At 37.1% G+C, this 25,239-nt stretch overlaps 1 protein-coding gene across 1 annotated transcript; it reads left to right on the top strand.

Moving 5' to 3' along the window:
• The first annotated feature begins 101 nt into the window (after positions 1–101).
• ttc39c (tetratricopeptide repeat domain 39C) lies at positions 102–24,953 on the top strand. The gene is made up of 14 exons (XM_066647800.1): positions 102–944; positions 3,229–3,277; positions 7,299–7,427; positions 7,596–7,710; positions 12,798–13,167; positions 14,539–14,707; positions 15,262–15,355; positions 15,447–15,554; positions 16,004–16,113; positions 16,871–16,994; positions 17,390–17,487; positions 18,063–18,167; positions 18,696–18,734; positions 19,948–24,953. Exons 1-14 carry the CDS (start codon positions 799–801, stop codon positions 20,035–20,037), a joined length of 1,746 nt encoding a protein of 581 aa, XP_066503897.1. The 5' UTR covers positions 102–798; the 3' UTR covers positions 20,038–24,953.
• The last annotated feature ends 286 nt before the right edge of the window (positions 24,954–25,239 follow it).

Genomic DNA, 25,239 nt, shown 5'->3' with positions numbered 1-25,239 from the left:
TAAAAACGAGATTATTAGGAAGAACGTTTGGGGTTATGGGGCAATATAGTGGGAAACTTTGTGGCAGCCATTTTATATACATTATTATTTACTTTAAAGCGTTAATTTTTTTCTTTGTATGCATAGAGAACAGGTGATCCAACTGAATTATTTTTTTTATTTGTGAGAACATACTGAGAAACTGCCCCGAGATGTATCTAAAGGGGAAAAAAACGAATAAAATTAAAAGAAAATGTGCGAACAATTTCTAAATCATCCTCTGCTTTTTAATCCTATCTGGGGCTCTGTAGTTAAGGTTGTGCGTGCTACTTTCTGAATCTAAAAAGCTGGATGCTGAGGGTGTGCCACAAGCTGAGGACTGTCCGTTTATTGTGCGCACCAGATACCAGGAGCAGTGACCGTGCGCTGAAGACTGCTGTTACACAGACCTCATTAGCGGGATGCTAACAGCTGAGGTTGCAGCACGACGGGGCGTTTAACGGTTCCTCCCCTTCTTATTTCTCTTCTTAAACATCATGAGGAACTGTCAGCAGACGCTGAGGGTCGGATTTGTGTTCCTTCAGACAGTGTTTGACCATTAAATATCACGAAATGTCCGTCGTGTGTGTCAGTGACGGGTCCGTGTTCAGAGCTCTATTCTGCTCGCTGGATGAGGGAAACCTGGGCGCGTGCGGAATTAGGAGAAGCAGAGAAATATAAAACGTTTTAAAGCTGCGTTTTCTGCTTTAATTCGGCTGTGTTTCCTCGTAACTTGCTGTGGCCTGATTTGAGAGAAGGAAAACCCGGTGCAGAAACATAATGGCGGGGCCAGAGGAGCAGCAGCAGCAGCGAGTAGAGGAGGAAAAAGCGGAAAATATTGAGGACGCGGAGCTTGCTTTCCAGGGCATCAACATGCTGCTTAACAACGGCTTCAAGGAAAGTGACGAGCTCTTCCGGAGATACAGGTAAAACATGCGAGATTAAGAATTCAGATATGTTTATGTTTTCATATTCAGTGTTTACAAGCTTTCATTAACTGAGGGACGTGTAATACCAGCCGAGAAAGAGGGATGCCAGCTCTGCCCATCTCTGTTCAAACAGCAGAATAATCACTGGGAAAACAAATCATAAAACAGCATACAACAGTAATTTACATAAGTGATTTATTTATTCAACATTTATTAAAGATATCGGCGCTGCACACCTCCATTAAAATAAAAATCACCGCATACAATAAATACTTAGTATTTGTTGATACATAATACATTCACTAATAGATTAATGTTTATAATATTGATCAATAGCAAGGAGTAATTACATTAGAAGTGATCCAAGTCTGCACGTCTCTACTTAAACAGCAATATGACGGCAAATATGGTTCATTCATTGTTGATGGATTTGGTTAATATATCCTAGGATTTGAATAATCAAAAATGCTCACTAGGCTACTAGATACATTTTCATTTGTTCAACAAATGTGCAGTTATAAGTAGCACTGTACAATACAGGGAAACCAGCTGAACACCATCTCTTCACATCTCTGTTCAAAAGAAAATAGGCCTACATGCAGGCCTAGCTATGCATGCCTGGTCCATTCAGGAAGACATGAATACTGAGGATGAGGGAGGCACACATGACAAGACCAATAAGCAGTAACACTCAAAACTAATCAGCATTAGTGTTATAATCAACATTTACCATAAGCTCAGGATAGTGATACCAGTTTAAGAAGGCTCTGCATTCATTCATGGTCCATTTAGATGGGCTGAGTACTGAAGGGAATCCAAAAGACTAATCAATAAAAATGCTTAATACCTACCAATGTACACATTACAACATTATAATAGTTATCACAATACATCAACGCAGAATTCCACGAAATTTATTTATTTAATTTAATTTACCAATTGAAATGTCTTGTTTTCATTGAATTATTCCAATAATAACACTGTGTCTACAACCCAGATATTTACTATTTCCTAACTATACAAAATGGTAAGTGGACATTCTGAGTTTCTATAAGTGTCTTCGGGGTTTTTATAAGTAACTAAGTATGATAAAACAGTAACACATTCTTTTGTTTGGAGACTCTTTTAGGGAGGTTTGCCTTGCAACACCCCACATGTGCTAGGGGCTAGAAATAAGTATACTCTTGCGTGAGCTTTACAAATGTCTGTAAAAAATAAAGGCAGTGCACATACAGTTCAATAACTTGTAGATGACTGGGGAGGAGGGGTGATTGGCCCATAATAAAACTATTCAACACAAATACTAAATACTGATCTGCAGTTGTAGATTGTCTCTTTATTCACCAATTACAATGAGTGAGAATACTGCATTAAAGTCAGAACAGCTGTGTCAGCTGAAGAAAGGATATCAATTTTCTGAATAACACATTAACACATTGGTTCCCAATGAAATGGGTAAAGCACAACAAATAAAAATGCTTTGCTTGTTAATTTAGATTTAGATAATACTAATCAGTAGACATTCTCCATATTAATCAGCTTATAATATGATTGCATTGCATTTAATTCGGAACAGGGGTACTAGCTGAAAAAGAGGGTTCAAGATCTGTCCAGGACCATCTATTAATAAATTATCAATCACAGTGTAGGTTTGTCATTACTTGAACAAAACCTGCTTGTTCCATGACAAACATAACATAACCAGGCCTGTTTAATTGGATTGAGGGCAATATAGTGTGAAATCAAAAGTAAAACTCATTTTTTTTTACTTTTGCTCAGCTATGAAGAACGAAACACCACTTTATATTTTAAACGATCAAACCTGAGAAAACTAAACATCACCATGCATATCAACTAGGGTGAAAATGTCTCCATGTTTCATGATCCCACTATATAGTCAATACTTTGTGGACCCCTGCTTATCCAACCTGCTGAAGCAATATCTTATACATTTCTATGGAGCTCAGTCACTCCAGGAATTAGAGTTTCATTGCTCCACAGCAGGGGGGATCTAAACCTCTTGTCCAAGTATGGCATTTGAAATTGTGAAATTAGAAGAGTGGCTGATCCAAAGTGACCCATTTCTTTTCATGTTTAGATTTTTATGCAGATTTAATGTCAGCAATGGGTGCACCTTGATCAATCATTTTAAGATTTCTCTGCAAAATTTAGGATATATTGTATGATTTAACTTTCTTAGGTTAAAACATGAATGCATAAGGACACTCATACATATGGTCATTACACACATTACTAAGTTCATATATTTTTTTCTCTGCAGGACCCAAAGTCCACTGATGAGCTTCGGAGCCAGCTTTGTGTCCTTCCTGGTCAGTGTTCTTACGTTTCTCCTTTACTGTCATTGTGTGAGGTCAACCATATCTATATCCTAATCCTGAGTGTAAACTTTTAATAAACCTGATCATTGTGATGGAATGTGAGAACATTTTATTAATTTGTGAAAGAGGAGAGTTTGTCAGATCAAATAAAGTCATCAAATAAAAAGAAATTTAAAAATGTAATTTAATCACCAAAAATAGCAAACAATATTTATTAAAGTTGTTATTTTTTATGTTTTGTCTATAAACAGAAACTTAGGAGTTAAATAATAAAATAATATTGTTATCCTTATATGAACCAGTTTATGATTTATAGTGCAGGCCCTCTGATGGAGTAGACATGTTAAAAATTGTTTTAGTACAAAATATCTGAGGTACACACACTGGTCCTGACAACCGATGTCATTGGGCACATTTAAAACATATTGAAGCACAGAAGGCCTGTTTACTCCAAGTATTAACATGCATTTTATATCCAGGTATATAGATATACGTTCAACTGTATTCTGTTATATTTGTCATTAATATCTAGTGAAGCACAATATGTCGGTGGCTGGTATATTATTTGCCGATATGTGGATTTTTTTAGGTATTGTTATAGGTCCAATATTGGAATTTTAGGGGATATTGCAACTGATACCCTGGCGCATTTTTGTGCTTGTGTGTTGACATTTTTCACAGTTTCAGAACATGCTCACACAGATAGCTGTGTAAACACACACACACAAAGCAGGTTAAACGACAGAAAGTTACTCTCAGCCACCACATAGCAGGAGCCCTTCTAATATAAAAAACATGAAAATATATATAGAATAATTCAGCATCTGAATTTATTACTGAACCACAATGATAATCTATGATAAAAACTCATTCAAACACGCTTTATACTGCTCTCCAAAACAAACTTAGTGCTGCACTAATTTGCACCCCTCTAGAAACCATTCATGCAGAAACAGCAGTAAATTAAAATATGAAATTAAAACGTACGGAAATGTACAATTACTGAAGAAAAGGCTTGTCCTATGACAACCTATGATAAAAAGAATTTGTTCTGCTTTAATCCAATGTGAATTGGCTTTAATTACAAAAAAATGCAATTATTGGTTATTAATATCGGTATTGGCTACTCCAAGGTGCTAACTATTGGTTATCGTATTGGCCCAAAAAATTTTAAATCGATGCATCCCTATTAAAATATGTCCCCAGCCTGACCAGTTAAGGTCCTATGTAACATTCTCAAGAAAAAAAAATCATCTTAGGGGGTGTGTTTAAACCTGACTTTACACGGCAATAGTAAAATATTTTACATTAGAATTACTGCCATGTCAGTACTCACAGGCCCTTAATTGTCACTGAAAAAGTGACTTAAAATAAATCTCACTCACTGATATACTTTTGAATATTGCAATCAAATACAGGCCTCATAAGCAAAATAAAATGTTATTGTGATGAATGCTGTTTACTATGCTTTTGGCAACACTTTACAAGTGAAATCCAAATGTGATCAGCAAAAATGCAGGTAATGCCAGATGTAAACAGGCCCAGAAAAACACAATAGATCACATGTGGTTTGAAATGTACAAAGCTTAGCCTTTTTCGGCTCATATTTTTCATGTGTAATTTTTTTAATATGAAATATTCATTGGGGCTTTCACTTCGACACATCATTGCATAATGCCAAGTGGTGCATCCAGCATGCAGCAGCCTTTAGACAGGTCTTAAACACACAGTTAGAAGGGGATTTTCCTATACGTTAAACCAGAAATTCTCACTCTACGATCTAGTGTGACAATTCTGTAAGAGGAGTGTAGGCAACTTTACAGAGGATTTATTGATGGTTAAATGTTTAAGTTTTCCTTTAACATGATACAGCCACCTATAGTACTTTGAGCTTGGAATTAAACCAACAAATACAAATGAGTCTAAATATGGAGAATGAGTTTTGACAACACAGATTCAGTAACAGGCACAACCAAAACTCCATATGGTGAAGCACTGGGCAATGTAGGTTCATGTGCGGGTGCTCCAAAGCATACTATTGTATATATTACTTTTGAAGCTCCTCAGAATGGGTGCAATTTAAAGTGGCTGCATTACTAACTGGAAGAAGTGTTCAGAAAGGTTTGGACATATAATGCATATTAGTGCATGAAGGAATCAACAGAAATTGTTCAATATCACTCACATCTGGTTCCTTTCAATTCCAAAAAGGTTTTTAAATGGTACCTCCTTTTTTTGTGACAGCAACTATGTTTAGATCATATACTACACTGAGTTTTCATATGCCACTGGAGCTGAATGTTAGAAAGCATTTATGTGAAATTTCTGTGGTCCTTAAGAAAGGGCTCTTTTGTTCGGACCACACACTGTGACCACAATTGTTTTAACTTCTTCCAATCCGATTAGCACATTTTTCTCTTTGTTCTATTCTAGCAGAGTATGTTTAAAACAGAAAAAACTTATCTATGAATCAGTGCAATAGTTCAGTCATTTATTTACATGAAATTAGCCTTTCATCCTACAAAACAAATTATAATATAAAGTGTTATTTAAAACAGTATAACATTAACTGGCCAAATTTTATTAATAATGTACATTAATTTTCCAACTGTATGAACTCTATTGTGTGTTAATATCCATGTTGTGTACAGTAGTCCTGGGTTATATTGATTCAACACTGAAATTTTCTGTTAATATCTCTCTACTATGTTTTGAATTTTGCATTAATAATGTTAACAGGGGGTGGCATGGTGGCCCTGTGGGTAGTTTGCTTTGTTCTCCCCTTGTCTGTGTGGCTTTCCTGCAGGTGCTGTGGTTTCCCACCACAGTCCAAATGTTTGTAGGTTGACTGGCTGTGAGAAATTGTCCAGGTGTGTGAGTGAATAAGTGAATTGGTTAATGTGTGATGCCTTGTGATGGACTTGAATCTTGTTCAGGGTGTGTTCCTTTCCTTGCACCCAATGACGGACCAACTGGGACCCTGAACAGCATGAAGTCATTACAGAATCTTTTTTTAACACCCTTCTAGCCAACATTTATTATTGAATATACTGACCAAAGGTTCATGTGCAGCTGTTCCAGAATACATCATTTTATTTTAGTCTTTTCTATGTCCACAATGAATACCATTTAAAGTAGCGGAATTCCCTAATTATTAGGGTTGTGTGCAAACTTAAACATATAGAGATGGTGTCCTAGACAGGCATTAAGCCTTGTCCTGGACTACACAGCATTTTGAATTGTGATTTTTCCATTAAAAGGAGGATTTAGTCCAAGACTTTTTTTAATTCTATTAGTTGAGCTGCATTGGCTACCCTTAGCTGCTCGCATCAAATTTAAATCACTAATGATGGCCTTCAGAGTATTCACTGGTTCTGCTCCCATCTACCTCAATAAACTCTTAAAACCATACGTTAGCGCCCGCCCTCTTCGTTCCTCAGAGGAGCGCCAACTAACACGACCAACCCCCCAGACAGGTCAGTTGAGGCTATTCTCATCTCTGGTACCACGCTGGTGGAACGAGCTTCCAAGCACTATCAGAGCAACAGGAACCCTCTCTGCATTCAAGAAATCCTTGAAAACCCAGCTCTTCCGAGAGTATCTTTTGCACTGAAAGTCTTTCTTTAATGCACTTATTACTTCCTGGCATATTGCGTTTAATGTAAGGTATTTTGTATAATTTGTGCTGTAGTTTGAATGTTAGATCCTTTTTTTGTAAGTCGCTTTGGATAAAAGTGTCTGCCAAATGCATAAATGTAAATGTAAAATGGTGGAATCTGAATCATAGTGGTACAGTTGTGTACTACAGTTTAGTGTGCAATAAACAGTTTTGTAACATGCTGCATATCTAGATGAACATATTGTACAAAAACTGGAAAGCCACTCAGGTGTAATTTTGTTTAATTTTCATTTTGATTGGGGCTGTGTCTAAGTTCAGCATTTGGTCCGTAGAAATGAATCAAAACCTGAAAATAAGCTGACTGAGGAATATGCACATATTTATGTATTATAGAATGCCATGATGACGTTTGAAGAGGAGAAGATGCAGATGGCCTGTGATGACCTGCGAACCACAGAGAAGCTTTGTGAGAGTGAGAATGCTGGCGTCATCGAGACCATCCGTAATAAGATCAAAAAGAGTGTAAGTATGTGTGTAAGAGTGTGAGGAAGGACGTTCCCAATGTGCCGTATCATTGACTGTGATGTTGAGTGAGAAAGAGTGTAGCATATTGCATCATATTTTTATACATAATATAAAGTCACATGCTCCTTAGGGTTGCCAGATCCATTTCTATCCTTAATCTTTCAGATGGACTCTCAGAGGTCAGGGATGGCAGTAGTTGACCGGCTCCAAAGGCAGATCATTGTGGCAGACTGCCAGGTCTACCTCGCTGTACTGTCTTTCGTCAAACAAGAATTGTCAGGTACTGTTCATATATACGGGGGAGGTGTAACAGGGCAACAACTTTTTAACATTGTGCTACAACAACTACAACAGCTTTCTCTTAACCTGAAAATCTAATAAATAAATAAATAAATAAATAAATAAAATGAAAAAAAAGACAGTGACGTCATCAGCCCCTCCCCCATGCGCTCCCTTTGGGAATCAAAGCTCAAGAAATGAACCGGGTCATTGTTCGATGATATAAAATCCATTGATATTTTTTATTAAGTTTTTAATAAATAATTTGCTTTGTGTGGCGTTTGGACGCTTTGAGGAACTTACATGATGGGTTGAGTGTAGAGTTGACTCATTGAGTGAATCGGTTCATGAATCAAGTGCAAAAAAAAAAATATATATATATACACACACACACACACACACACACAGGGGTTGGACAATGAAACTGAAACGCCTGGTTTTAGACCACAATAATTTATTAGTATGTGTTACGACCCAGTCTAGGGTTGAGCCGTAACAGAATGAGATGATGTGTTGGATTAATATATGTGAAGGGAATAACTGTAACAGATGTAAATGGTGAAACAAAAAGGACACAAACGGAAACACAGAATGAATAATGAATAGAAGTTATATTTTAAATGTGATATGTACAATGAAACCAAACACCAGTGAACTTCAGGATGGCCTTTAGCCGACAAAAACAACAAACAAACACCCCTACTAACTGACCCACAAACAGCTCTAACTTACCTAAGTGTAAACAAAAGGAAACAAAAGACAACACCTTACCTTCCTCCCTGTCTATCCACAAAAACACACACAAAACCCACTCCCAAAACAAACGGCAGCCAACCCTCCTCTGGTGAAATATATACACAGTGTTACAATAATTTACAAAAGATAGATCTATCTTCATCAGTATTCAAAAGGGCAAAAACAAACTCGTAGTCGAAGTAGGAATGGATCAAAGTCAAAACCAGGCAAACAGAATTCAATATACAAAACACAAATCACAGCACAAAACAAAGCTTCCTAACAGCGTACACAGACACGTATTTATGATTCCCGCCGCGATGACGTAGACGAAACGTTGACAGACAACACATGGACTGGATGACAGACCGGACTCAGGACGATGAACAAATACACGAACTGGAACATGGAATGAACTCTAGACGGGTGAACAAACATGGACTAGAACAGATTGCAGAACCTATAAATTTACAGAGATAGTGAGAGAGAGAGAGAGAAAACACACATATATACAGCGCAGAGTAACATATGGTGTAGGGCCTCCTTTTGCGGCCAATACAGCATCAATTTGTCTTGGGAATGACATATACAAGTCCTGCACAGTGGTCAGAGGGATTTTAAGCCATTCTTCTTGCAGGATAGTGGCCAGGTCACTATGTGATGCTGGTGGAGGAAAACGTTTCCTGACTCGCTCCTCCAAAACACCCCAAAGTGGCTCAATAATATTTAGATCTGGTGACTGTGCAGGCCATGGGAGATGTTCAACTTCATTTTCATGTTCATCAAACCAATCTTTCACCTGTCTTGCTGTGTGTATTGGTGCATTGTCATCCTGATACACGGCACCGCCTTTATGATACAATGTTTGAACCATTGGATGCACATGGTCCTCCAGAATGTTTCGGTAGTCCTTGGCAGTGATGTGCCCATCTAGCACAAGTATTGGGCCAAGGGAATGCTATGATATGGCAGCCCAAACCATCAGTGATCCACCTCCACGCTTCACTCTGGGCATGCAACAGTCTGGGTGGTATGCTTCTTTGGGGCTTCTCCACACCGTAACTCTCCCAGATGTGGGGAAAACAGTAAAGGTGAACTCATCAGAGAACAATACATGTTTCAAAAAATCAAATGTAAATCATTTAGAGGCAAACAATTTAAATAATGCTCATAAAAGTAGATCTTCAGAATTACCAATCACATTCCGACACACATTAAATAGTATTCCTGCACACCTGCCAGTGAATAAAATAAGACACTCCAGTAACTTTACAAAGCATTGGATGTCCCTCCAGAACTGATGAAACATGAGAAGAAAACTGGTCCGGGAATTGCCCAAGAGGCTTACAGCAACATTAAAGGAACTGCAGGAATTTCTGGCAAGTACTGGATGTGTACTACAAGTTACAATAATATCATCCTATTCTTCCTATATCTGAGATGTTTGGTAGGGTGACAAAACACAAGCATTCACAAATGTTGAAAGTTTTGGCCATAATTTCAAATGTCTGGCATAAACATAATGCAAATATCCAAAAGAATCTCATATCCACAGAGAGGCATTATGGTTTGGGACGGTTTATCTTCAACTGGAACTGGGGATTTAGTCAAGCTGGAGGGAATCATGAACAGTTGCACATGACACAGAACATTCTGGCTAAAATCTGAGGATGAAGAGGAATTTCACCTTTCATCACAACAATAACTCAAAGCATACAGCCACATCAACAAAAGTTATATGATCGTGATTGCCAAAATATGATCAAAGTTTTGGAAAGTCCCAGACAGAAAGCATTAGTTTAAGGGTTGGCATATATAAACATAGCACAAAAAGTAAGGAAATTTGTGTTTGGTAGATTATTTCTTTGTTGTAACAATGCTTCTTGGCAATAAATCTTGGAACCATTGGAAATCCTGTTAATTTCCCTTTTAAATGGTGCCACAACATGCATTTGTGGGATGAGGAGTGGAGCTGAGTATGTGGGTTGCTCCCATGAAAAATTTGCCAAATGCCAAACAGCTTTTTTTGTGTGATGTGTAGGGCTGCATCTTCCTCACTGGAAAAACTAGGCTTGTCATCATTGGAGGCAATCTCAATGCAGAGAGATATCAAGATTAAATTCTGCAACTAGTGGCAATCCTATATCTCCACAATGTGGGACTGAACTCTATCCACCAAGATGACAACGCTCAGCCCCACAGAGGGTTTATCAGAGACTACCTATAGAATTTGGGAGTGGAGAGGATGGACTGACCTGCCAGCAGTCCTGACCTCAACCCCATCTAAGACTTGTGGGAATAGCTTGACCAACACAACCATGTTGGCTGACTTGTGTCAAATGCTGGTTGGAGAATGGGATGCCATCCCACAGCAGCGTGTGTGACCAGGCTGGTGACCAGCATGAGGAGGAGGTGCCAGGCTGTTGTGGCTGTTAATGGTTCTTCAACATGCTACTGAGGCTCTTGTTTGTGAAATAAATAAATTGTTAAATTGCCAATATGTCTTGTTTCTTCAAGCTTCAATCATCCAGTCCACAAGTCAATGGCAGAATAAGTTGTTTGGCATATACCCACATACTGAGCTCTACTGCTCATCCCACAAATGCATGTTCCTTACAAATGTGGCACCATTTAAAAGGGAAATTAACAGGCTTTCCAACTTTATAAGATTTATTGCCAAGAAGCATTGTTACAACAAAGAAATCTACCAAACACAAATTCCCTTAATTTTGTGCTATGTTTATATGCAAGCGCAGACACGGGCAGAATACACCAAACTCCTCACAGACAGTGATTTGAGACGGGGCTGGAACCCACAATCCAAAGATCCTGGAGCTGTGTGGCAACAAAACTACTTGTTGCACAATTATTATTGTTTCCCCACTTGAATTGTACTTACGAACACCTATACTAGCAAACTTTCCAAGATACGATCCGGGCATTTGAATATTTTTTGCCTCCACCAACAAACCATGACTCTAGAATTGAACCGACCCTTGAGCTTTTAAGATTAGCAAATTGTAGTTTTAGCAATTTAGCATTAGTGTAAATAGCAGACATCGAAATTTGTGCTAAGTTAAGCCGTATCTGCGCTTCATCTCCCCACATTCACTTGCCTACTCTCTGTTATTCCACCCTCCGTTATTCCACCTCCCGTCATACAGCCAGTGCCTGTGTTACTCCTCCAGCCAATTGTTTATTACTGTTACCACTGTATTTCTTTTTTATTTTCAGCAATTCCACATGTATTTTTTTACTAATTTGAGAGTTTCGTAAACATATATCAGTGCAAAAAGGGTGACTTTCGGGGTGGGCTGGAACGCATTAATTGCTTTTCCATTATTTTAAATATGGAAAATTGACTTGAGAAATGAAATTTTCTAGTTACAAACTGGGTCACGGAACAGATCAAGTTCGTAAGTAGAGGTTCCACTCTATATGTCACATTAAAGGAGAAAAACTTTCAGAAACAATTAATTTGTTCTCATTTTTATATCATAAATACCTGATATTTTAACAGTGGAATGTTGATGTTTTAATAACAAATGTTATATTATTTTTGTTACACTCACATATACATTGTCATTAATGATAATGATGAAATAATATTAAACTTACGTCCTTTTCGAGGACTCAAAGCTGCTTACACATTACTATTATGTTGAATGAGTTACATCTAGCATTGAACAAATGCAATACAAATGACAAAAAAATGGATAAGTCTGAATTTGTGTGGCTTCTTGCTGGTTGATTGCAGAAAGAAAATCTTTCCTTCTCAAATCTTATTTGGTGAAACTGCTTATCCAGTCCAGGATTGCGGTGGGTCCGGAGCCTACCCGGAATTACTGGGTGCTAGGCGGGAACACACCCTGGAAGGGGCGCCAGTTCTTTGTAGGGTGACACACACTGACACTTATGGACAATTTTGAGTCCCCAATTCACTTATCTGTTTTTGGACCATGAGGGGAAACTGGAGCACCTGGAGGAAACCCATGTGGACATGGGGAGAACACCCCAAACTCCTCACAGACAGTAGCCCAGAGTGGGACTCGAACCCACAACCTTAGTACCATGGAGCTATGTGACAGCGACCCTACCTGTAGTGCCACCTACATTGGAATCAAATTGATGTATTTGCTATAAATGTGCTAAAATATTTTCATATCCATTTGACTACATTTATAACCCTAGGAACAAATATTATATTTCTCCACATTTCAAATACAGACAGATGTTCTTAATGACCACATGTAAATAAAGTATTTTGGTATTTTTTAGTATTTTTCAGTATTTGCATCACTACTCTGATTGAGATAAGTATTACAACAGCTTCTATTTTTCCATTTATTCCAGCATATATTAAAGGAGGCTGGATCCTCCGCAAGGCTTGGAAGATGTACAACAAATGCTACAGTGACATCAGCCATCTTCAAGAGGCATGTCGGCGGCGGTCATCCAGCCAGCAGGGGGAGCTTGCCTTTGATCAGGCCAACCACAACACAGCTGTGGTGGAGGGCACTGGAGGGGTAACAGATGAGGCTCTGGGGCGTCTGAAGGGTTCTGTCAGTTTTGGCTATGGCCTTTTCCACCTCTGCATTTCTATGGTGCCTCCACACTTGCTGAAGATAGTCAACCTTTTGGGTTTCCCTGGAGACCGTCACCAAGGCCTGGCATCTCTGGCCTATGCCAGTGAGAGCAAAGATATGAAGGCACCTCTGGCAACGTAAGCTTCGATTTAAAATCTTTATTTTTTTTTTTTTCATTTATATTATATTTATTATTGCTTATCACACAGCAGACACTAGATATTTTGCCACATATGCATTTGTGTCAGGTACTAATAATGTGTCCTGGATCAATCTCCACTGTAACTCGTTCCATCACTTCAGACAACCCAGTCTCACTAATTCACAGCTCAGTGCTGTCAGGCTTTATACCTCTCTAGCCAATGTTTTGCATTAGGCAGGTTGCCTTGTAGTATTATTTTAACAGTGACTCAACCGAGATTGTTCAAACTTTATATACACAGTTCAGTATCTTTACCTGCTGTAGGTGTGACATAAAGTAGCTGAGTTCACTTATTCATTATTAAGATGTCTACAGACATTTGGACGTATAGTATATGTTTTTGGGTTGAATTAAGTGTGATAGTAGTTACTAAAATAAGAGAGGTGGCAAGGAAATTTGCAAACATCAATAAGATTAGAAACATCTAGTCAAGAGAAGAAGAAACACATGAAGCAAACATAATTACAAATCAGCTGAAAATACCATGAATGATGCAAATGTGTTTACAGATTGTAAATAGCTACAAGCACAATTATTCAGATATGGTTATGAAATTCTGCCTACTGTGTGCTACTACAGAGCTAAAATGTATTAAGTGAGCACAAGGATAAGTATTATGCGTCAGACCTAAACTCTACACAGCTAACAACGGTTCTGCGTTTGATTTGTGCTTCAGTCACATTTGTGACATAAGATATTGTTATCGATGTAGGTCAAGTTAAGTGTAATGGTTTTTGTACTGAAAAACACAAATGAGCGACTGAATTTAAATGAGGTACATTCTACATAATCCTCCTATGTGCTTTAAAAAAAAAAGGTCCATCTACTGTCATGGCCTAGACAAAATACATGAACAGACCTTTAGCTCAACAGGATTTTGAGAAGTCAGAGCACTTGGTTCCAAGTAGCTTCATTGCCAAAGGCTGACAGCTTGTGAATAGATGAGCTAAGAATAGAACTGAATGTAAGAGTCCTTAATCCAGTGTCTTGAGACAATGGGACAAAGCCCATCAGAAAAATTAGCATCCAAATAGAAGCCAATTTTTTTTCAATCAAAGTTTTTTGTTATGTCTTTATAAAAAAACCTTAGACAGGGGTGCCCGATTGTTCATGACTGAACAGTTGGTTACACCATGCACATAGTAGATCATGCCTCGTTTAAATTAAGTGAATTAGCCTTTTCCTACATGAAAATAATTAAGTCCAAATATCGGTCCACACTCACTGATGATTACTTAGAAGCTCACTTGAAAATTGTGCTCTCTTTTCCAATCTTCATGTTTACATTTTCTCGCCCATCTCTTAGGCTGGCTCTACTGTGGTACCACACTGTAGTGCAGCCCTTTTTTGCTTTGGATGGCTGCGACTCTAGGACTGGTCTGATGGAGGCCAAGTCCATCCTGCAGAAGAAAGCAGTAATCTACCCTAACTCCTCACTCTTCATTTTCTTCAGAGGACGAGTGCAGAGGTTAGAGGTGAGTATATTCTGTCACGGCCCTGGACACTTTCCCAAAAACATTTTTGTGTTAAGATCATCTTAACATGGAGAAAATGTGTTCAGACACTTAAGAAACTACTTTGTTCTAAGATGTTTTTGGGAAACCTAGCCCTGTTTATTGTGAACTACACTGTAAATGGACCATAATCTACTTTGATATTCTCCCTGATTTGAATACAGTTGTGTGCAAAAGATTTGGTAATACTATGATGTGCACATATTAAGGTATAAATACTTTGTAAAAAAAATATATATTGTATGTTATATTTTCTTTTCTACAATATGTTCAAATTTCCTGTTATTTCCTTTTTGCAAAAATGACTGTCCAAATTTATGCATACTATTTTGCATCATAACTACATGGCAAACCAAGAGGAACTGTACTTTTGTGGTTTATGCAGGGTCAATAACTGATGGAAGTATTGATAATTCCCTGCAAATTTGCCACTTCCGTTCTTTAAAGAAACAACCATAAAGTGCTGCTGCTAAGCTCTTTCTACATCAGTAATGAGCCAGATTTTTTTCTCTCAGTGTCAGATCAACAGTGCACTGGCTTCTTTCCACGATGCTCTTGAGTTTGCCTCAGACCAAAGAGAGATTCAACACGTGTGTCTCTATGAAATTGGTATGATGAATTCCTAATTGTATTAATAATATATGTCAATATATTGACACAATGCATTTTCAATGTTATATATTTTTTATTATTGTTTCAGGCTGGTGTAGTATGATTGAGATGAACTTTGAAGATGCTTATAAGGCTTTTGAAAGGCTGAAGAATGAATCCCGATGGTCACAGTGCTACTATGCCTACCTAACTGGAGGTGTTTCATTATATGATTTAACTGGATATATTCAGTTTGCTGAAGCTGAAAATAATGTTTTTTATAAATTGCTCTTATTTTAATGTTAAAGTATGAAAGTTGGTAAGACTATATTTTGATCGACCATTGTAGATTCTTTGTAGTCTCAGTGTTCAAATAAGTTTCAATTAAATATCTATTAAATGCAACTCAGAATGTTAAAGGTTCTATTAAAATGTAGCCCTAACACTACAATTTTATTTTACTTCAACACAGTCTATACCAAATCCTAAACTGAACCCTTGCTGATAATATTAATGAAAAAAGAATCAATAAATATCAGTAAATATTGGCTACCATCAAAACAGTGTGACCACAGTGTTTATATATTGCAGCTCATGTTTAACCGTTTTTCTGGTAATTTGTTTCTTTTTTTATTTTTATTTTTATTTTTTTTCCTTTTTCCCAAGTATGCCAGGGTGCATCAGGTGATCTAGAAGGGGCGAAGGCCATTTTCAGAGATGTACATAAGCTCTTCAAACGCAAGAACAATCAGATTGAGCAGTTTGCATTCAAGAGGGTGAGTAAATTACTATTAGATACAGTGTAAGTAAACAATTATATGTCTTAAAGTATACTTTGTGCAATAACAGTGGTCTTATATAAATACTGAATGTCACACTACACAAGATGATTCAGCTGAAATCTTTAAGTATCAGACAAACTAGGCAATCTTAGGCATGCTAAAGATTGTATGATAAAGGATTTCGAACAGTAAACCTACAATGTGAGAAACACAATCAAAAAAAATTCTACTTGCGTCAGTCCCAGCCGATGCCTGGTGTGCTTTTAGATGTTCATTATAGCAGTGACTCATTGTAAGTTTTTAGACCAATATTTCAGACACTATAAAAATTTCAAATCACACAAGCATAGTGCTGGCTGGGGCAGGCATCTTTAAGCTGATTAAACAGATCTGGGATGTTGCCATTCTCAAGTGCATTGAGCTGACAAATGATTCTATACTAAAGACAGTTTGAAAAGAGGTGGTGGCTGGCTTCACGTCTCAGAGAAAACATGCACTTACCTTCACTTTCTCAAGTTGGTTGCATTGTGTGTGAGATTGCCAGAGTACTATCTATCTGGTGGAACTGGCAAAAATTGAAATTGGGAGAGAATTGGGATAAAATAAAACTTTTCACATTACAGATTTAACCCCCCTCATTCTAATTCAAGGCATTTTTCACGGTTTACAAATTTCTTTATCTGTATGATTACTGCACGCTTTAACTCTCTTTATCTATCTATTATGCTCTATTGCTTTAAATACTTTTCAGGCAGAGCGGTTAAGAAAAGTAACGGCCACCCAGGAGCTTTGTATTTTGGGAATTATTGAGGTCCTGTATCTGTGGAAGGCTCTTCAAAACTGCTCATCCTCCAAACTCCAGCTCATGAGCCAAGGTATATACATGTTGCACAGTGGAGATAAACTCTGAAGAGTTAAGATATAACTTACTGCCTAAGCAGATACACAAAATGTTATCCATATGTACATCCACATATAAATGTAAGTCTGGTTTGAAGTGACGTAGTATGTTATTCATATCAATATCAATAGATGTCATTATATATTTCCAGCAGTTGTTTGTATATCAGAGGTATTGAACATGTACATATTATCATGAAAAATTTAACAGATATGTTGAAAGAATATTAATATTAAGAGAGAGAAAAAACAAATGTTTACAAGCACTTTCAGTTAGTACATTCCTACTTCATTTTACTTTTTGGCTTATTAAATACTGTTTGTTAGTTTAAAAACATGAGTTGGTTATGAAAAGACTTTTTTCTCTCAGTGCTGCAGGGTCTGGATGATCCTTCCTGCCAGGGCTTAAAACACCTGCTTCTCGGTGCTATTCAGAAATGTCTTGGAAACATTAAGGATGCCATCCAGGTGTGTTAACCTAACAGTGATTTCCATCAATAAAGAGATTATTTAGATTATATTCATCCTTAAACGAATATAATATATAAGCCTGAAATAAAAAGGAAGTTCTGGACAGGCAACAGATGAGCTTAAACCCACCATGCTTAGTGGTAAATGTGAGCTAATGGGTAGAAGGCCTCCCCCCAGCTTTGGAGCAGTGATGTAATGCTGTCCAATTTTTTGGGATTAGTTGAATTCTACATTAATGCCTAAGTGGCTGAATACCATCAAATCCTCACAGAAAATTTCCAAAATTTCTTGTATAAGGCTTCCACTGAGGTGCAGGGGCTGTTACTGTGGCAGTGTTAGGTGAGCAGGGGTCCAAAAGCATTTGGCAATTTAGATTGTGTATTTTTAAAGCAATTCCTACATGAAATAAACATTCCAATTATTAAAGTGTAGTAGTACCTCCTAATATGAAGTAATTCTAAACAGTGGTTCTGGATTGTTGAAGGTTTTGATGGCTGGATCCCTGATCTAGACTCCTACAGAACATGTGTTGCCAGCTAATGTTTTCCATGTATGTTCTGTCTCATTCCTAGTCTTACCAAATGGCAGCGAGGGATGACCTGGGTCGACAGACAAATTCTTATGTGCAGCCATATTCCTACTATGAGCTGGGCTGTGTGTTATTGGCTAAACCTGAGGTATGTTTATGATATAATATAAGTATACTGTAGAAACCATAATTTTGTATGAGACCATTATGGGGAAAAAAAATATTTAACTTGGGTACTTGGAGTTTTTTGGCAAAATAATAAGATTCTTAAAACCGACGTGTGCAATTTCTGATGTGTATTTGTGTGCTATATATCATTGTCAGCAGTTCAGACCCTGAATTCAGAATATAACCACAAGTTAATCCTTGGGATTTATCAGATATATCACTTCAGTGATCACAGTTCTTCCGTTTTTGGATTGGAAAATCCTTTTCCAGAAGGACTACAGTTATCATCATCCACAAATTTCCAGTAGTAAAATGTGCAATTATTATAGCTTGGGTAACCTAGGTAGTTCAGATGCAAGTAAATCCTCCAAATATTTGGCCTGTTTAATTAAGCCAGACCAGCAGTACAGGTATCCAGGCATTTGAAACAGAAGGAGTTTTACTATTCTGAAAGATAACTGCATGCACAATGTCTACCATAAATATTCTAAATTATATTTTCTTCTAGACTCTGAGTAAAGGGAGATCATTGTTGCTTCAAGCAAAGGTAAGACAGTAATTCACATTCGCCACCTGAATTTAGGCCCTGACCACACAAATGTTTATGTTTTTGAAAATGTATATTTTTTTGCACTCAACATAAAAATACTGGTTTTAAAACAAATTGAGGGTTTGAGAGAACATGGAAATACAGCTTCTTCAAAAAACACTAACTGCATCATTAACTTGCACTTGCCAGTTGTTTTCATTTATTGAGCATGCACAATGACTGGGTTTTAATGATCTTAGTTGTATATTTGCTATAAACTATATATATAAACTATAGTGCTGAGTAGGGATGAGCTGTGTATCCACATTTTTCATACCGTCTCAAAATATTAATGCGGTATAGAGTTTTACCTTTGGAGGGGGGGTGGGGGTGCACTGTCAGGCTGAGTGAGCCTCATATTTGTAGTGTGGGTTGAGTGAAGGATTTTCGCCATTGTGCATTTCAAGCTCAGTACAACCCGACAGTGAAAACTGACAGGTGTGTTGACAATAAAAAAAAAATGTTTCTGAGAGCAAATGACAGGATGAAATTTTTGGAGGAACAAAAAAGTAAGACAGACTCTACACAGTTTAGAAGCATAGCTGGACAGCTAAAAAAAAGTCACTTGTGGTTTAACACACCACAGCAGATGATTTTCCAGCAAACTGAGGCTCAAAAACACACATTAGAGGATAAAGCCTCATATCTGTGGCCAGTCAAGTGAAGTGTCTTCTGAGCATTTTGTCTGTTTTCAGCCTCTTTCCTTTATTTTAACCCAAACTCAGTGCTAAACTCACAAATGCAATGAGCTACTTTGCCTGTTTTGTTCCCCAACTGTTTTTTCGAGTGTGACATCACCGGTCAGTGAACTCCCACAGTGCCCTCTCCCTGTGGCTCTCTTAAATGCATATAAATGAAAGGCCTCTTTAGCTTTGAACATAAATTTGACACACCACACATGTCATAAAAACCCATTTTGTTTATTCTTTATTTGCTCTAGGATTTGTGTAAAATTATCAGTCAAAAATGAATCAGTACATTATGGAGATCTGAGTGTATGGCATATCCCACTTTCTTGTAACAAACAACTTTTTCTGAATATAGCACAGGTGGCTCACATTTTATACAATATTATTATTTAAACATGTACAGTCATCTCAGGTGTTTCCAAATGTCTGCTTCCCACGGAAGTTGTATAGAGTTTGACTGCTGAGCATGCCTGTGCTTGCAGGAGAACTATGCAGGATACGACTTTGAGAATCGACTGCATGTGCGAATACATTCAGCCCTGGCCTCCCTGAAGGACGTTGTGCCTCAGTAACCCTGCCTCATCCTGGACATGCATCATAAAGTGACCACACCTGTCCAGCACTTTTATCAAATGCAAGCCATTGGAAACAACAGTGCATTTTCCTGTTCTTTTATTTGTTGGTCAAACAAAAAGCAAGAAATCTGTTTTGAAGAATTGGGTAACTCCCCTAACATTGAAAACCTGTAGTGTTTCCTTTATTCATTACTCATGTTCAGAGTGACTCACATTAAAGTAGCTGTTAAGTTGGTATTTGTAATTCTGTGCTAGTCTGTGCCTAAATATGTAATGAACATTCTTTGATTTTAGACTTTCAGTATTAATTACTTTACCCATTACATTCATAGAGCTTTCCATTATCTTAATGACTTCGATTCTCGCATTCAAACTACACATGTTAATTTTTTTATTTTTGGAAAGGGTCTGAACCCAGCGAAATTTAGCAAAACTGCGAGGCTCGTTCCTGTTAGGAACAACAATATTTAAACATAAGAGATTAATCATATGTATTAATTAACAATGAGAAACAAAAACAATAGAGCTGCATTTCAGAATCACACCCTATTACAGTTGTACACAGTGTCAGTCATTTTGTAGTGATGTTTAAAATCGCAATGGTACATTGCACTCCCTATATAGAAGTAGTTGTTGTTTTTTGTCAGATGTATCACAGAGCAGCTGGAATACACAGATGGCCCAAAATGCTAGTTTTATCTACAAATATGAGTAGATATAATTTTTATTTACAAAAATTATAATGCTTATATGAGTGAATTAACAGTGCCTAATTATTAAGTTACTTCACAGTTGTGTTTGTTGATGCGACAGAGTATAAAAGCCTCACACAAATGTCCATAGCTTTTTTTATGAAGCAGTATTTCTGAACATAGTGTCCGAATAATATATAACACTATGTCCAGCTATATAGTGAATGAGGTAATGAGTTAGTGCTGGGCACAAATCAATATCACAATTAATTGTACATTTTACCACGATTAAGATTAATGAATCATTATTTCGTTTCTGTATTTTTGACCCTCATAGTTAAGTGACGAGGCTTGTACTGTAAATATGCTCCAGTATTATAAGCTGGGATATTGCTGGGAGCTTGTTCCTTTCTTGTTTTCTGAGCACTGTTTATATTTGGTGTGTGAATGTGCTTTGGTCGCTGAAACAGTGTTTCTCAGCGTTTACATTTGACTTGTTTTGGTTCATGGTCGTCTTAATTCTAGTCAATACACAATTCACGTCCAAACCACATATGTTGTGTTTTTCTTTGTTACTAGCCTCTCGAGTCACATGGTCGGCCTCTGTGTTTAGGTTGCTTCTATGTGGCAGATAGGGTCAGAATCACATGACTACAGGTTGGTAGCATGGTTTTAAAGGGACAGTACATGAACAAACTGTGGGGACATAACAGAATAAAGATAATCAATATAATCGATATAGACAAGATTAAAGACAAGACGATTAAAAGTTCTGAATGTCGATTTTGATTAATTTTCGATTAAGTGCCCAGCCCTATAATGAATGAACCTTTGCAAAGATAGCACAGGAACTTGTTTTCACACACTGTGATGTATATTATTATAGTCAGGTGGCTAAATTCTGATTAAGGCACATTTCAACAAACCATATTAAATCAGACATATTCCAACTGTAAGGCTCAACTGTAAGACCCCTAATTTTCAGATTGGTTTAAAAGCATTTTGTTTCAATCTTAGCTTAAAACTACATGTGGCAGAAGCTACATTTGACAAATGGCAGAAGCTAAGGTCTTGACTACTACCTAAATATAAGACTGTGATTGCATGCTTGAATCTGCTCTGAAAGAGAACAGGTGCCAGCTCCATGATGCATTAGATTCAAGCAACAGTCTTCGCTTTGCAAAATCAGATTTCCTTGTCAGTTTATTGATGCAGTTATCAAATTACTGCAGTACTGCAGTAATACTAGTATGTGTTGTCTGCATTGTGTGTAGGCCACATGCAGTTATGCAGACACATGATCAGAGATTAGCTTCTGCTATCAGACCTTGTGACTCTTAATCTTCCATTACGGTAGTTCTAGTCCTGCATTAATATGGATACTGGCTTAAGATGTTTAAAAGAATTCCAAGTTAATCACTTGCTAAAGCTGCTGGGTAATTTTCAGTCAAACTTTCCAGTCAAAATTTCTAAGAAGTTTGTTTGCCACTGCCTCATTATGGCAGTACAGATGAAAGTATGCATAGCTTGAAATCTAAATAAACGTGGCACTATTGTCTACTTCAGGGATGCTAGCAATTTAAAGGTACACAAGGACATTATGCTGCTTGTCTTTTATATTTTAATATTGGCCAACTATTTGGGTTATTTTTTGCTCAGAAAAAAATGCAGGTAATATGCATTATACCAACACTGAGACACAGTTAACTTCTTTTCATGTTGTTGCGGGATGTTTTAAATTCTTTAGAGCACCTTGTGATAATTGTTTCTAAAATGGATTACTCCTGAAAAAATGTACTGTTACTGTGAAATTAAAAACATATATCTCCCAAAACAGCAAATTTACACAAGAAGGAAAAAAAATCTTAACATTCATTGGAAGTTAATGTAAAAAGATTTTATTCCAAGTAATTTTAGAGTGTTTAAAAATAATTTTTTTTTTAATTAGACAGGAACAATAGGTCATTGTATAATTAACACCGAAATTTGTCTTCCACCTTTAACACACTCATACACAACCTGGTCTTACACCTACTCATAATATAGTCACATATATAGGCGACTGCAGTTTGTGACATAGTTGCATATTTTCGACATTTTATGTGACAATAATAACAATTATAAGTGTATGGGTAATTACCATACAAACCTCATATCAGTGCCCCGTGTTATGCGACAGTAACACGAAAACTTTTCCTCATTACAGGCGTCATTACCATTTGTTAATACCACCATCTTATTTTTATTTACGGAAAATCTAACCTTACTAATTCATTATTTGCTAAAATATCAGCACAAATAATGGCTAGAGAAATGTCTTTTTCAGTATTAACCTTTTGAAAATTAGTCAAAATAACATTAAGTGAAAGAAATGTTCTTGTTAGAGTTAAAGCTAAAGTAGAACACCAATAATAAGCATTGCTTAGGAGAAATATTACAATAAAATACTTTATGCCTTTGTTGGAATAACAACCTATGATGTATGTAATTTGCATTATGCCTTTTTCTATGTTATATGAGTAATGTTGCCTGTAATGAGGAAGAGTTTTTGTGTTACTGTCCCATAGTGTTTGTATGGTAATCACCCATACACTTATGATTGTGATATTGTTGCATAAAATGCCAAAAATATGTGACTATGTCAAAAATTGCAGTCACCTATACATGTGACTATATCACGAGTAGGTGTGTGACCGGGTTGTCATACACTAGTGCACTAGGGGCAGCCATCCCCTGCGCCTGGGGAGCAGTTGGATGTTAGGTGCCTCACTCAAGGGCAACTCAGCCTTGGATTGAGGGAGGAAGACAGCACTGTTTATTCACTCCCCTGCTCCAAAATTTCCTGCTGGTCATGGGAATTGAACCAGCAACCTTCCAGTCCCAAGCTCACTTCTCTAATCATTAAGCTTAGTGGTTTCAAGAAGTGGGGCTGATAACACTTTCTAGACTTTCTTCATATTAGCCAAAGCTTGACTACTGAGGTCATCAAAACTATCCTCATGGAGAAACTCAGTGACAAACACAACACACTCCCATGAAATATTTATTGTGGGTTAAATGACAAATAAGTCTTTCAAAACCATAAAGTCTCTTGTTTAAATGTTTGTGATATAAATGGCTGCAATATGTAAATTCAACTTGTTGATACTATCAGCACTTTGATATTCAGTTCTTGATTCCAGGATATTTCATCACATCCTGAAGTCACTGACAAGCTTGATCTGAATTGCTGTATGGTAGACCTTCAGGGAGAAATTGATAACCATTGCTCTACTACCTTTAAAGATATATATTCCCAATCTTGTTACTTGCTCAGTCAACTAGAAAAAAAAAATACTTTTTTTTCCACTTAGCCTAAATTTTTATGCTTTGCTTTTTGACCATGTCATTGACAAGTGCATCTTAAAAACAAGTATATTCCAAGCTGGGTTGAAATTGATTACCCATGACATGCACTTTGAAATATGGAGGAATGAGCAAATGTGGTTTCTTCCTTTTCCACAGTTGCAAACTCCTTTGATTTACACTGAAATTTAAATTTTAAATCCAGAATGTTGAAAATACAAACTGACTTTTGTGTATGTTAAATGGTCATTGCCCGGCTGTTGTTACATTGTAAGGATAATAGACAATAATATATGCATAATCATAACTAACATTGTGTAACCTAAGGTTGCAGCTGCCCAGTGCTGCCTGAGATTGTACTGTGCGTGGGTGATGTTTTTGCAACTTGTCCACAGCTGCACTGATACTTAAAACGTATTCTGAATACCTGTATAAATTGTGACTACTGGAATAGTAACCTGTGCATCTGTACTTTTGAATCTACCCCAGAATCTGAGACCCTACAAGTAGGGTCCTGAACTAAGCCAGCATAATAGCCCACACACAAACTTTGCCATCTTATTCACCAGTCTTTCAACATTTCTGACATATTTCTGAAAGCTCTTGTAAAATGCTTATTTTCAGACTTTTTTGCAAATAAAACATCAATTGCTGAAATATGAACAAATGACACAAAACCCAGCAATACCAGTTCTGGACCATAGATGAAGTAGAAGGCTCAGATTTTGGGGCGTATGTCCATGCAGCTACAGTATGAGGAGTCCTCACTCTCAGGGGATAATGGTTGACATCTGTTAGAAGGAACTGATCAGTATCACAGGAACTGGCCTTCCTGTCTGTAGTGTTACCTTCCTTAAACTGGACAAACTGTAAAAAATAAAGTTAAATAAATACAAATACATTTGTTTTTTTTGTTGTTTTTTTTACTACCTGCTAACAGTTATTCCAAAACCAAAATGCTGTTTGTATTAGCAATAGGGTTTCCTAACAAGGACTCTGTGGTTGTGCAAACACAAATATGGCCAAAATTTATATCACAATATAGTTCTTAATTTTGGTCAATACTATATAATTCCAATATCAATATGAACAGGGGCGGAACCAGTGGTGCAGCAGGTAGTGTCGCAGTCACACAGCTCCAGGGACCTGGAGGTTGTGGGTT

Source organism: Hoplias malabaricus, chromosome 16 (assembly GCF_029633855.1).
Source record: "Hoplias malabaricus isolate fHopMal1 chromosome 16, fHopMal1.hap1, whole genome shotgun sequence".
Taxonomy (NCBI): domain Eukaryota; kingdom Metazoa; phylum Chordata; class Actinopteri; order Characiformes; family Erythrinidae; genus Hoplias; species Hoplias malabaricus.
This window is presented reverse-complemented; position numbering and strand designations above follow the sequence as displayed.